Source organism: Pelophylax lessonae (genome assembly GCF_965119305.1).
Source record: "Pelophylax lessonae genome assembly, chromosome: 1".
Lineage (NCBI taxonomy): Eukaryota > Metazoa > Chordata > Amphibia > Anura > Ranidae > Pelophylax > Pelophylax lessonae.
The window spans coordinates 11588950-11602484 of record NC_138768.1 but is presented as its reverse complement, the minus strand read 5'-3'; the positions used below and the strand labels follow the sequence as shown (position 1 = coordinate 11602484).

General features: G+C 44.9%; 1 protein-coding gene across 1 annotated transcript in view; it reads right to left on the bottom strand.

Annotated features, from left to right (window-relative positions):
* The window catches only part of LOC309553089 (vomeronasal type-2 receptor 26-like), a gene marked incomplete at both ends in the record, with an annotated part of 50406 nt that overhangs the window by 14570 nt on the left and 22301 nt on the right, over positions 1 to 13535 (bottom strand). Inside the window, one exon of the mRNA XM_082253988.1 lies at positions 9453 to 10286. Coding sequence (XP_082110114.1) covers positions 9453 to 10286 — 834 coding nt within the window. The remainder of the gene's footprint in view (positions 1 to 9452; positions 10287 to 13535) is intronic.

Below are 13535 nucleotides of genomic sequence, written 5' to 3'. Positions count from 1 at the left end.
TCAGTGGAACAGTGCCCCATCTTTGATGTCATTGGGAAAATTAGTTCTCTATATCTGGTGTCAGTGGGAGGAATAGTGTCCAGTCGTTGGTGTAAGTGGGAGGAATAAAAAACAAAACACAGAGCGCTACGAAGACCTCCAGCATATGAAGGGTGGATGAACAGAACTAATAAGCAGCTGAATCCAGGGAGGGGGGGGAGGGGGGGGAAGGGAAAAAAAAAAAAAAACACAGGCAATAAAAAAGGTTGTAGCTGCAAATAGACATAGGCATAAAATGGTACCATACAATAGGGGACAATGGGATACCATAAATAGGTTGATGATCCTAAAAGGGATAAAGTCCGTGGGCACTGAGCTGCTCTTCCACAGATGAGGAGGAAGAATCTGTATAGACAAAAAGAAGAGGGGAGAAGCGCTCTAAGTGCAGACAATTTATTGCAGATAACAAGGCAGGTGATATACACTCACTAGACATGAAGACTGAAAAGCTGTATGTGTCAAAGCAATCCTGCAGCCATCCTCTGGAGGGTGTCCTCTGGTCACAGGAAGCCGTATGCAGTACTGTCACTGGCGGTGGGAGGGAAGAAAGCCGGCTGTCTCCCACAACATCAGCGGTGAGCGGTCAAGCGGCTCGGATCTGCGGTTCCGTGTTGCGAGTGATGGATGGAGGCACTCTCACCCACAGGGATGGTGGGATCTGTCCGATGTGTTACGGCATGCACGACGCGTTTCTGAGCATGCGCGGGTCCTCTGCACCCGGCGCGCTCTTTCATCAGGTGTAGTACTACATAAAGCCCCACAGAGACTACGGCACTCTAGCACCTGATGAAAGAGCGCGCCGGGTGCAGAGGACCCGCGCATGCTCAGAAACGCGTCGTGCATGCCGTAACACATCGGACAGATCCCACCATCCCTGTGGGTGAGAGTGCCTCCATCCATCACTCGCAACACGGAACCGCAGATCCGAGCCGCTTGACCGCTCACCGCTGATGTTGTGGGAGACAGCCGGCTTTCTTCCCTCCCACCGCCAGTGACAGTACTGCATACGGCTTCCTGTGACCAGAGGACACCCTCCAGAGGATGGCTGCAGGATTGCTTTGACACATACAGCTTTTCAGTCTTCATGTCTAGTGAGTGTATATCACCTGCCTTGTTATCTGCAATAAATTGTCTGCACTTAGAGCGCTTCTCCCCTCTTCTTTAAGTGGGAGGAATAGTGCCCCAGCATTAGTAACAGTGGGAGGAATAGTGCCCCACTTTTGGTGTCAATGGGAGAAAAAGTGTCCCATCATTGATATCAGTGGGAGGTATTGTGTCTCATCATTGGTGTCAGTGGAAGGAATAGTGCCCCATCATTGGTGTCTGTGGGAGGAATAGTGCCCCATCATTGGTGTCAGTGGGAGGAATAGTGCCCCATCATTGAATTCAGTACAAGGAAAAGTGCCCCATCATTGGTGTCAGTGGGAGATGTGGACGCTATCTCTGGTGTCATTGGGGAAAATGGTGCCCCAAGGGCCATATAAAGGCAAGCAAAGGGCCTATCATCAGAAATAATGCTTGATATGGAGCATTCTATGACTAATGGTAAAAAAACCTTCTGTGGGTAGCACCCCCTTCCCCTCCCCAGCACCCTTAATACTTTCCTGAACCCCATCTCAATCTAGCGATGTGCACATGAGCAGCGGCTCTCCTTGGTCTCTTCCTCCTCATTGGCTGAAGCAGCAACAGGAGCCATTGAATCCTGCTACTGTCAATCACAGCCAGTGATCCAATGAGAAGAGAGGGGGGCAGGGCTGAGCTACGCTCCATGTGTGAATGGACATACAGAGCAGCGGCTCAGGAGCATTTCTGCTTGGGTGCCCTCACAGCAAGCTGCTTGCTATAAGGGCACTCAGCAGAAAGGAGGAGCCAGGAGTGCCAGGGGCGGAACCAGAGTCTAGTCTCGGGAGGGGCACTGCCAGAAAATAAGGTATTGCTTACAGAACTGAATTTAATGTATCGTATAGAGTACAATGTACAGTGATCAGTAGTTTGTAGGGCAGTGTACAGGGGTCAGTAGTATGTAGGGCAGCATACAGAGATCAGTAGTATGTAGGGCAGTGTACAGAGGTCAGTAGTATGTAAGGCAGTGTAAAGAGGTCAGTAGTATGTAGGGCAGTGTACAGAGGTCAGTAGTATGTAGGGCAGTGTACAGAGGTCAGTAGTTTGTAGGGCAGCCTACAGAGATCAGTAGTATGTAGGGCTGTTTACAGAGGTCAGTAGTATGTAGGGCAGTGTACAAAGGTCAGTAGTATGTATAGCAGTGTACAGTGGTCAATAGTTTATAGGGTAGTGTATAGAGGTCAGTAATATGTAGAACAGTGTACAGAGGTCAGTATAATGTAGGGCAGTGTACAGTGGTCAGTAGTTTGTAGGGTAGTTTAAAGCGGTCATTAGTTTGTAGGGCGGTGCAGAGATGTCAGTAGGATGTAGGGCAGTGTACAGAGGTCGTTAGCATGTATGGCAGTGTATAGGGGTACTTTGAGGTAGTGGTGGGCTTGAGCACGATATGGCCATATGGTGGGACCAAATCCCCATTTTTATTTATGGATTGTCTCCATATTTGAGAGTCATTTCTTTTGCATGTGTGCGCTATTCTTTTTTAATAGACATGTCCCTTGGTTCATAGCTGCACTGGCTTTAGATATACATGTTCAGGGTTTGCTCCCCCAATTTCTTGCTTGTTTATTATGTATTCGGTCTGACCAGACTTCTGGGGTTGAGCACCCCACCCCCCCACACACACACCTGTACTCTACCAGTGTCCACTATCAAGTAGATATAGGAGGAGTCCCTTGTAGTGCATTAGCACATCTTTCCCAGCAAGGAGTGTTATCTCCAAGGGTTAGAGAGGCTGGATTCACCCCTTTTTTATGGATAGTGTAGGACCCACTGATAATGGGGTACTTTGACGCAGTGGTGGGCTTGAGCATGATATGGCCATATGGTGGGACCAAATCCCCATTTTTATTTATGGATTGTCTCCATATTTAAGAGTCATTTCTTTTGCATGTGTGCGCTATTCTTTTTTAATAGACATGTCCCTTGGTTCATAGCTGCACTGGCTTTAGATATACATGTTCAGGGTTTGCTCCCCCAATTTCTTGCTTGTTTATAGGGGTCAATAGTTTGTAGGGTGGTGTACAGAAGTCAGTAGCATGTAGGGCAGTGTGTAGGGGTCAGTAAATTGTAGGGCGGTGTAGACAGGTCAGTAGGGTGTAGGGCAGTGTACAGGGAACAGTAGAGCAGAGAACAGGGGGTCAGCAGGACAGAGGACAGACAGAGGATAGGACAGTGTGCAGGTATCAGTAGAGCAAAGGACTAGGTTTCCTCGGGGGGGTCAGAACAGCACACACTGGGGGGGGGGGGGCAGAACGGCACACACTGGGGGGGCAGAAGGGCAGAAGGGCCCACACCAGGGGTCTGGAAGGGCACACACTGGGGAAGTCAGGAGGGCACAAATCAGGGAGGGCAGGACGGCATAGTACAGGGTCAGGAGGGCACACGCTGGGGGGGAGTTGGAAGGGCACACACCAGGAGGTTGGAAGGGCACACACCGGGGGGTTGGGAGGGCACACACTGGGGGGTCAGGAGGACACACAATGGGGGGGTTGGGAGGGCACACATCAGGGGACTCAGCAGACTTAACATAGGGTTGCTTGTAAACTAATCTACGATGTACCTCTAGATGAGCTTACATCCAAGAACATTCACTCGGCTTCCCCTGCTCAACTGCTCATACCTCCCTCTTCCAGGCGGGTGCGATCTCGGGTGAACATCCCCATCCTGCCCACTCAAGCAGCAGCCTGCTTGCTGCTGGAAAACTGCTGGGGGAGGTACAGGGGGCGGAGCGTCAAGTGATGATATGTATTTGCTGTGAGTTGTCCCGACAGCAGCTCTGATTTCCCGGGGCATGCTCGGCCTCTGAGTCAGTGATATTTTCTTGGGGGGTTGCTCCCCCTGGATCTGCCCCTGGAGAGCGCCAGTGGGGGACCTGAGAAGAGGAGGATCTGGGCTGCTCTGTGCAAAACTATTAAACAGAGCAGGTAAGTATAACATGTTTGTTATTTATTTTTTTAAATATGTTTTCAATATCACTGTAAGATGTCACATCCCTTTAATTTTTTAATACCAATTGTAAGAGCCATTGAGACTGCAAGGGAACATCAGAAAGTCCCACTAATCTAAATATCTACATGCTCAGTGGGAAATGCTCCCTTTCTAATGGCTGCTTACTCTACTCCCTCCCCCTCTTCCTTGTGGATTGGCTAATTGATTTTCCTTTCCTTCTCTTTTGATCCTTTCACTTCTTTGATGTTGTAGACTGGGTGAGCAATCTAACAAGTGGTTAATAAAAGAACAGAGGAGAGAGTTTCGTGTGGGGAAATAACTGCCCTATTACACACCTGATTCCTGGCAAAGGATGAAAACAGAGAACCTCCTAGGAGGGACGATTACATCACTTCCTTCAAACAACAGAACCTCCTCCATCACCTCCCATGAGGAAGTAAATGGAAAAGACTGAATAACGGTGTGTGGATCATATAAAATATAAATACAGTAAAAGCTAACACTGATTTGCAGGCATGCATGCACATATTTCAAACGTCTGACACTACTGGGCAAAAAAGAAAAAAAAATGTTTTTAATGATTTTTGTTTTATTGTGTGCCCCTGTTAGAATGTCAAAAATAGACATTAGTCTGCACTGACAGAGAAGGAATGGTTACCAAGAGGAAAACAAGATACATTGTGTATTTGAGATTCTATGAGGCTTTGGCATGCAGGTTAACATTCAATTCTAAATGTAGATATCTGTCAGGTGTTTTGGTATAATCAACAAATCACACTTTTTTCTTCTTAACCACAAAAAAATAAAAAATAAAAATAATAAAAATTCCAGTATATATACAGTATCTCACAAAAGTGAGTACACCCCTCACATTTTTGTAAATATTTTATTCTATCTTTTCATGTGACAACACTGAAGAAATGACACTTTGCTACAATGTAAAGTAGTGAGTGTACAGCTTGTATAACAGTGTAAATTTACTGTCCCCTCAAAATAACTCAACACACAGCCATTAATGTCTAAACCACTGGCAAAAAAGTGAGTACACCCCTAAGTGAAAATGTGCAAATTGGGCCCAAAGTGACAATATTTTGTGTGGCCACCATTATTTTCCAACACTGCCTTAACCATCTTGGGCATGGAGTTCACCAGAGCTTCACAGGTTGTCACTGGAGTCCTCTTCCCCTCCTCCATGACAACATCACAGAGCTGGTGGATGTTAGAGACCTTGCGCTCCTCCACCTTCCGTTTGAGGATGTCCCACAGATGCTCAATAGGGTTTAGGTCTGGAGACATGCTTGGCCAGTCCATCACCTTTACCCGCAGCTTCTATAGAGAGGCAGTAGTCGTCTTGGAGATGTGTTTGGGGTTGTTATCATGTTGGAATACTGCCCTGTGGCCCAGTCCCTAAAAGGAGGGGATCATGCTCTGCTTCAGTATGTCACAGTACATGTTGGCATTCATGGTTCCCCCAATGAACTGTAGCTTCCCAGTGCCAGCAGCACTCATGCAGCCTCAGACCATGACACTCCCACCACCATGCTTGACTGTAGACAAGACACACTTGTCTTTGTACTCCTCGTCTGGTTGCCGCCACACACACTTGACACCATCTGAACCAAATAAGTTTATCTTGGTCTCATCAGACCACAGGAGATGGTTCCAGTAATCCATGTCCTTAGTCTGCTTGTCTTCAGCAAACTGTTTGTGGGCTTTCTTGTGCATCATCTTTGGAAGAGGCTTCCTTCTGGGATGACAGCCATGCAGACCAATTTGATGCAGTGTGCGGCGTATGGTCTGAGCACTGACAGGCTGACCCCCCACTCCTTCAACCTCTGCAGCAATGCTGGAAGCAATCATACCTCTATTTCCCAAAGACAACCTCTGGATATGATGCTGAGCATGTGCACTCAACTTCTTTGGCCTGTTCTCAGTGGAACCTGTCCTGTTATTCTGCTGTATGGTCTTCGCCACCGTGCTGCAGCTCAGTTTCAGGGTCTTGTCAATCTTTGTATAGCCTAGGTCATCTTTATGTAGAGAAGCAATTATTTTTTTCAGATCTTCAGAGAGTTCTTTGCCATGGGGTGCCATGTTGAACTTCCAGTGACCAGTATGAGAGAGTGAGAGCGATAACACCAAATTTAACACACCTGCTCCACATTTACACCTGAGACTTTGTAACACTAACGAGTCACATAACACCGGGGAGGGAAAATGGCTAATTGGGCCCAATTTGGACATTGTCACTTAGGGGTGTACTCACTTTTGTTGCCAGTGGTTTAGACATAAATGGCTGTGTGTTGAGTTATTTTGAGGGGACAGCAAATTTACACTGTTATACAAGCTGTACACTCACTACTTTACATTGTAGCAAAGTGTCATTTCTTCCAATCAATATACACTTATTGGGATTTTTTTTTTTTTTTCACTAAAGACATGTTGCAGAATACCTTTTAGCCTTAATTTATTAAGAAATGTATTTATTTATTTGTTTTGGATATGTTTTCTAACAAAGTAAAAAAATATATATATATATTTTTAAATGTTCTGTCTATTTTCACGCAACTCACGAAACCTAAACTAAAAGGAGGCTTGGGTATCCCTGATTTGCAAAAATATGCATACGCCTGCCATTTACAGCGCATTGTGGAATGGAGCACCCGAGGCAGGGAGAAAGATTGGGTGCCATTAGAAAACTTCTTCTCTCACTCTCCCTTGGCGACCCTCCCTTGGTGTCCTTTTGAATCTATACCCTCAAATACGCTTAAACACCCCCTGATAGGTCCTACCTTAAAATGCTTCCATAACATCTACAGAACTCAGAACTTCACCTCCGTCCCGGGTCCCCTTTCACCCATCTTACACAACCCTCAATTCCCGCCAGGGCATAAAAACTTGCGCTTCGCCCACAATTCTTTCAATGACCACACAAGGATTATACATTTTCTTGACCAAGGGAAGATTCGCTCATACGAGGAGTTGACTTCCCTCCCTCACTTTTCAGGGATCCCATTCTGGAATTATGTCCAAATCAGAAATTTTGTGCTTCATAGCCTAAAAAACATCATTAAACCCATTAAATTATCATCTTTTGAAGAATTATGTTTTGAACCTAACCATAAACCTCATTTAATATCAAAATTATACGCTACTCTCTGGGAAAACACAACCCCTGGAGATAGCCTTTTTTGTGAAGCATGGTCAACCGATCTACAAACCACTGTATCAGATGCCCAGTGGACGAGGATTTTTTATGCTGTCCACAAGGGATCCGTCAATGTCTCCACCCAAGAGAATAACTTTAAGCTTCTATCACGATGGTATCGTACACCCTCTCTCCTTCACCGTTGGAACAAAGACATTGATAGCAAATGTTGGCGTTGCCATGAAAATGAAGGGAGTTTGCTTCACATTTGGTGGAACTGCCCCGTTATCCAAGCATTTTGGAAACAAACATATAACATTATTCATGAAATAACGCTCACTTCACTACCATACTCACCTCTCTCATACCTATTCCATTTACAACCTCACGCCAATAGAAAATACTGCAAATCCTTAAGTATGTTCCTAGTCAATGCAGCTAAGCTATGTATACCAAGACACTGGGGCTCCCCTCAGGTCCCCTCCCTTAAAGACTGGTTCATGCAAATTAACAAACTGGCAGAGATGGAAGAGCTCATTGCCATCTCCCATGACTCACTATTCAAATATGCCTCCACCTGGAACCCTTGGAACAAATTCCGAGAATCAAATATGTACATCTCAATTATGAAATAAAGACCCTTTTTCCACTTAAAATACAGCAACATGTAACTCTTTAACCTATTTACTCAAACTTAACAACAACTCCCTAACCATCACCTATACATTTGCCTTCTTGTATTGAGTCACTACTCCCATTATCCAAACCCCTCCCCCCCCTCCCCTCATTCCCCACCTCTACCCCTTCTCTACTCTTATCCTTCTCATTCCATGGGAGAGGTTGGTGCTGGGAACCAACCTCTCCCATCTATCACCTACAGCTAACTTCTGCATAATTCAATTATATCATTCAAGTAACTGAATTTATCTCTGAATCTGCAACACTATTCTGCTTTTCACTTAGCAACTTGATGAAACAAGAAATACTCCCTCACCTGCACCTATTCTGTTATGTTATACATACTCATACAAATTTTTTTCTGAATTCTGTTATTTGGAAGTGAAACTCTGTTATATGCATTATTGTTTTTATTCAATTACACCTCGAACACCGAGAATGTTGATCGGATTGTTCAACTGTTTGTATGATTTTTTTCCATACTCTTTGTATCAATAAATCGTTTTGGAAAAAAAAAAAGAAAGCTCTATTTGTATGAAAAAAATTATATAAATTAATTTGGGTACAGTGTTGTATATGACTGCACAATTCTCAGTTAAATACTTTACCGCTGAGTACTTGAATAGTACTGCGGCAAAGTGGCACGATCCCGTCTGACGACGTAGACCTACGTCGCCAGACTCCTCCCCTGTAGGCGGCGCTCTCACACAGTCCCCTCCCCCCACACACGTTAGTAAGCACCAGGCATACATTAACCCCTCCCTCTCCAATAAAATTAACCCCTTCCCTGCCAGTGTCATTTTTACAGTAACAGTGCATATTTATAGCACTGATTACTGCAGTAATGTCACTGGTACCCCCAAAAGTGTCAAAAATGTCAGTCAAGGGTCCGATCTGTCTGCCGCAATGTCGCAGTCCCGCAAAAAAAAATCGCAGATCGCCGCCATTACGCGTTTAAAAAAAACCACCAAAAATGACATAAATCTTTCCCTTTGTTAGTAAACGCAATAACTTTTGCGCAAACCAATCAAAATACGCTTATTGCGATTTTTTTTACCAAACATAGGTAGCAGAAAACGAATTGGCCAAAAATGTTAAAAAAAATTGGTTTTTACATTTTTTTGGGGGGGAATTTCATATAAAAAAATGTTAAAAATATTGTTATTTTTTCAAAATAAACGCTCTTTTTTTGTTTATAGCGCAAAAAGTAAAAATCGCACAGGTGATCAAATACCACCAAAAGAAAGCTCTGTTTGTGGGAAAAAAAGGACGTCAATTTCGTTTGGGTACGGCGTCGCACAACCGCGCAATTGTCAGTTAAAGTCGCACAGCGCCGAATCGCAAAAAGTGGCCCAGACGTAAGACAGCAAAATGCTCTAGTGGTAAAGTGGTTAAAGTAACGCAGTGCTGAATAGTGAAAAATGCCCCGGTCATGAAGTGGGAAACATTTTCTGGAGGTCAAGTGGTTAACATGAAAAATATGGCTAATGCTAGGTCCACCCGAATCTCTTTACATTACCTTTATGTGTTTATGTTTTTTTCTGTAATGGTCGATGCTCTTAGTATTTCCGGACATATATAACTGAATTTCATGTAGAGAATGGGCCATGGCATAGACAGCCTTATAGACCTGGTAAGTGATTCCAAAATGTTTTGTGTCAAAAAATCCACTGGAAAGTTGACTAAACTTTACACTGTCGTTACATGTATGAAGTTTAGGAACCTGGGATTCTAGGAATTTGTCAAAAATTTTGTTTGATGTTTTACAGTACAAATAAACCCCCATAATCAGTTTAAGCAAAATATCATCTGGGCGGTTTGCAATGCTGATATCTTCTAAGAAGTTCCTCAGGGGCGGGATCTGTTTAATGGTGGGTGAAAACACGAGGCAGCCATTTAGTGTTCCTATGTGTTTTAGAGGTAACATCAATTGAGCAAAGGAACCGGCTGGTAAAATTAATGTCTTCTCACGAACTACGCTTTCTTCCATTTTCAGTAAAAGAATCGTAGTTAGAGAAAGGGAACCACAAAACACAATGATTTTTGAGGTTGAACTTCTTAAATCTTCTGCTTCTTTAACCAATGTTTTGATTTTTTTTTGTTTGGCGCCACATGGAACCCTAATACTGAAGTCTATGCAAATATTGTAAGATTCAGACATTTTCCTTAATTCTCGGCATTGCTTTTCTCCAGCATCATCATCAGAAGCAATTATACCAATCCAGGTCCATCTGAAATGGATGAGTAATTTAACAATTGCCAAACTCTGGGTCTGGTCACATGGAAGAGTTTGAAAGTAGGATGGGTAGACATTGTTACTGTTTAAAACAGGGTATGATGGGCCACAGTTGATCTATAAAAAACATATAGAAATACATAATGAAAACAGAATATTGGTAATATCATGGCGATGGAAAATAGTTTTGTGTCATTGCATGGAAGGAGCAAAGGGCGGAGTGCAGGGAATGTCAAGGCATGGAGGGTTTCACAACTTCTGATGAAGCTGTGTAAGGCACTGAATATCTTCTGTTGTATACTGTGGGAGCACACCCATCTCCTACCCCATTCTACCTGGCCTTCAGGTCACATACATGGTAGTTATGATGTTTGCCAATTAATAGACCTCCATTCCCCTCCTCTTTCCCCCTTCTTTCCCTGCTTCCCTCCACCCTTTCCCCCTCCTCATCACTCTTCCCCCTCCCTTCAGTTCTCCCTCCATGCTAGAACCCCCCCCCCCCCTTTTCTCCTTTACCCTCTCTTCTTTCCCTACTTTTCCTCCTCCTTTATTCTTTATGGTTTCTTCTACCTGTTTCCCCTCCCTTTCTCTCCACCAATCCCCCTCCTCACCTTTCTCCTCCCCTTCTCTCCCCCTTTTTTCCTTTCACTCCCCTTCTCTCCCCTCTTTTTACTTCTCCCCTGCCTGCCCTCTCCTTCCCTCCGCCCACTTTTCCTCCTCCCATTTCCTCTACCCCTCCTTTCCTCCTCCCATTTCCTCTACCCCTCCTTTCCTCCTCCCATTTCCTCTACCCCTCCTTTCCTCCTCCCATTTCCTCTACCCCTCCTTTCCTCCTCCCTTTTCCTCTACCCCTCCTTTCCTCCTCCCATTTCCTCTACCCTTCCTTTCCCCCTCCCATTTCCTCTACCCCTCATTTCCCCCTCCCATTTCCTCTACCCCTCCTTTCCTCCTCCCATTTCCTCTACCCCTCCTTTCCCCCTCCCATTTCCTCTACCCCCTCCTTTCCTCCTCCCATTTCCTCTACCCCTCCTTTCCCCCTCCCATTTACTCTACCCCTTCTTTCCTCCTCCCATTTCCTCTACCCCTCCTTTCCTCTTCCCATTTCCTCTACCCCTCCTTTCCTCCTCCCATTTACTCTACCCCTCCTTTCCTCCTCCCATTTACTCTACCCCTCATTTCCTCCTCCCATTTCCTCTACCCCTCCTTTCCTCCTCCCATTCAATCTCCAATCCAGGCTGGGGGGTTTATTTAGCACCTAAACAGTCTTACTTTATGTTGCAGCACATCATGTGAGATGCTGCTGGACTTATTCTTCCCCCCTTATGTGCCTCTCATGTCCACCCTGGGGCGGATTTGGGGTTTCTTCCTGGCACATCAGTGCAGGTCCTGGTCACCCCTTTTGTTGTGTTTTAGTAGTGATTTAAGTAGCTTTAGGATATTGGGTTTTCATTGTTCTCGCACTGAATGTTTTAATATACATTAATATGTACCTATATTTTATCTTAGACAACCCCTGGCTTATATTCCACCTGAGGAAGTGACACATGTACGAAACATGTAGAGGAACAACCACAGCTTCTCTCTCATCATCCAATACTTGGAATCCATACTCCATTTTTGGTTGTCAGTTATCACCATAGGGAAAGTAGTGTGGCTTATTTTGAGCCTGTCACTGTGAATGTTATTGTGAGGTGTTTCTTATTTGTTAGGTATCTTTTTTTAAGATTCTTGTAATAAAATTCAGTTTTTAAGCTTTTTTTAACCAAATATATGTGTGTGAACCTTTTGTTCGGGTACCGAGATAGTTCATGAGCTGAGATTATACCTCTTCCTTTTTTGTACCTGCAACTATTGGATGATGGTGCCCCTTATTGGCTAATATTATCTCTACAGGCACTAATAATTTGTTTTGACTTGCATTGTAGTTTTGATGTTTGTCTATTAATCACAAAGCATCGGGTCTACTTTTATGGGAACTCCTGCAGCAACTTAACCTCAATATTGCTTTTGCTCCCCTTACGCTCCATTCAGATGCCCAAAGTGTGGAAAAGACGCTTTGTTTGAACTCCAAATTGGTCCTACTTTGAGTACTCCCTCCATGCCCCCATTTGACAGCCCTGGTGACTGGGTAGCCAGCTGCTAAAGAACACTGCTATTACTCTGGAGGAAAAGGGCACATGCTCGCCTATGCACAAGGGAAAGGTAAACTCTGGGCACTACTCCTCACCCCTAAACTTTAACCTTCCTCCTCCCAAATAATTTCTGAATTATATAATATTGTAAGTGCCCAATTTTTTTACCCAAATCTCTGATCACGTGACACACCAAAATATTCTATCTTGTTCACTGCAGAGGGGGAGGGCCCTGCTTTAGGTGTCCATGTCCTTGCCTGGGTTCAGTGCCAGGATGTGGTAATATAGAGCCCAGGGCGAACCTCCCAAACTTCCCCTCAAAGATGAATGGGCATTATGTGCCAGCAAACCCCCCCCCCTAAATAAATTGAACACAAATCTGTATGCTTACCCCCCTGTCAGGGTGCCAGGAAACCAGACCACACAAAGATGCAAGTAAAATAAAGCAGTTTATTAGGGCAGCAACAATAAACGCACAGCAAGGGTGAGGAGCGAAATCAGGAACAGCCGAGGTCAAGTCCAGAAGCGGGTAGTCATCCAAGCCGGGATCGAATCTACAAGGAGGTAGTCATCCAAACCGGGGTCGAGTCCAGTAGCGGGTAATCTGCCAATGCCAGATCATCTGCTGACACAGGGTCATCTGCCGATGCCGGATCTAGAGCCAGGAAAGTCATCAGCCAAGCCAGGTCATGCACAGAGGAACATGGAGAACAGAAGACTGCTAGCAGTGATGAACCTTGGAGCACAAACACAAGGGCAAGGACTGCAAGCTATCAGGTGATATATAGTCAGGTGTGCAACATCATCACTGAGCGATGCCCAGGCAGCAGGAAAATAATGATGCAAACAGAGTTAATAAGAGACAGCAATCTGCACATGTCCAAGATGGCTGCCTACAGGAAGGTAAGGTAAGACATTGACAGTACCCTCCCCTCAACAACCCCTCCACTGCAAAACAAAAAATGTTTTTTGAGGAAAGCAAGCATAGAAAGCGCGGAGAAGGGCGGGAGCATAAACATCAGTGGAGGGAACCCAGGAGCGTTCCTCAGGACCATTCCAGTGCTCCAGGAATTGAACCTGACCTCAAAACAGACGAGAATCCAAGATGCTGCTAACCTCATACTTCTCATGATTGCCCACAGGAATGGGACAAGGGCGAGGAAGTGAAGAAGTATGGCGATTGCAAACCAGTGGCTTCAAAATTGACACATGACATTGATACGCATGCCAGGAG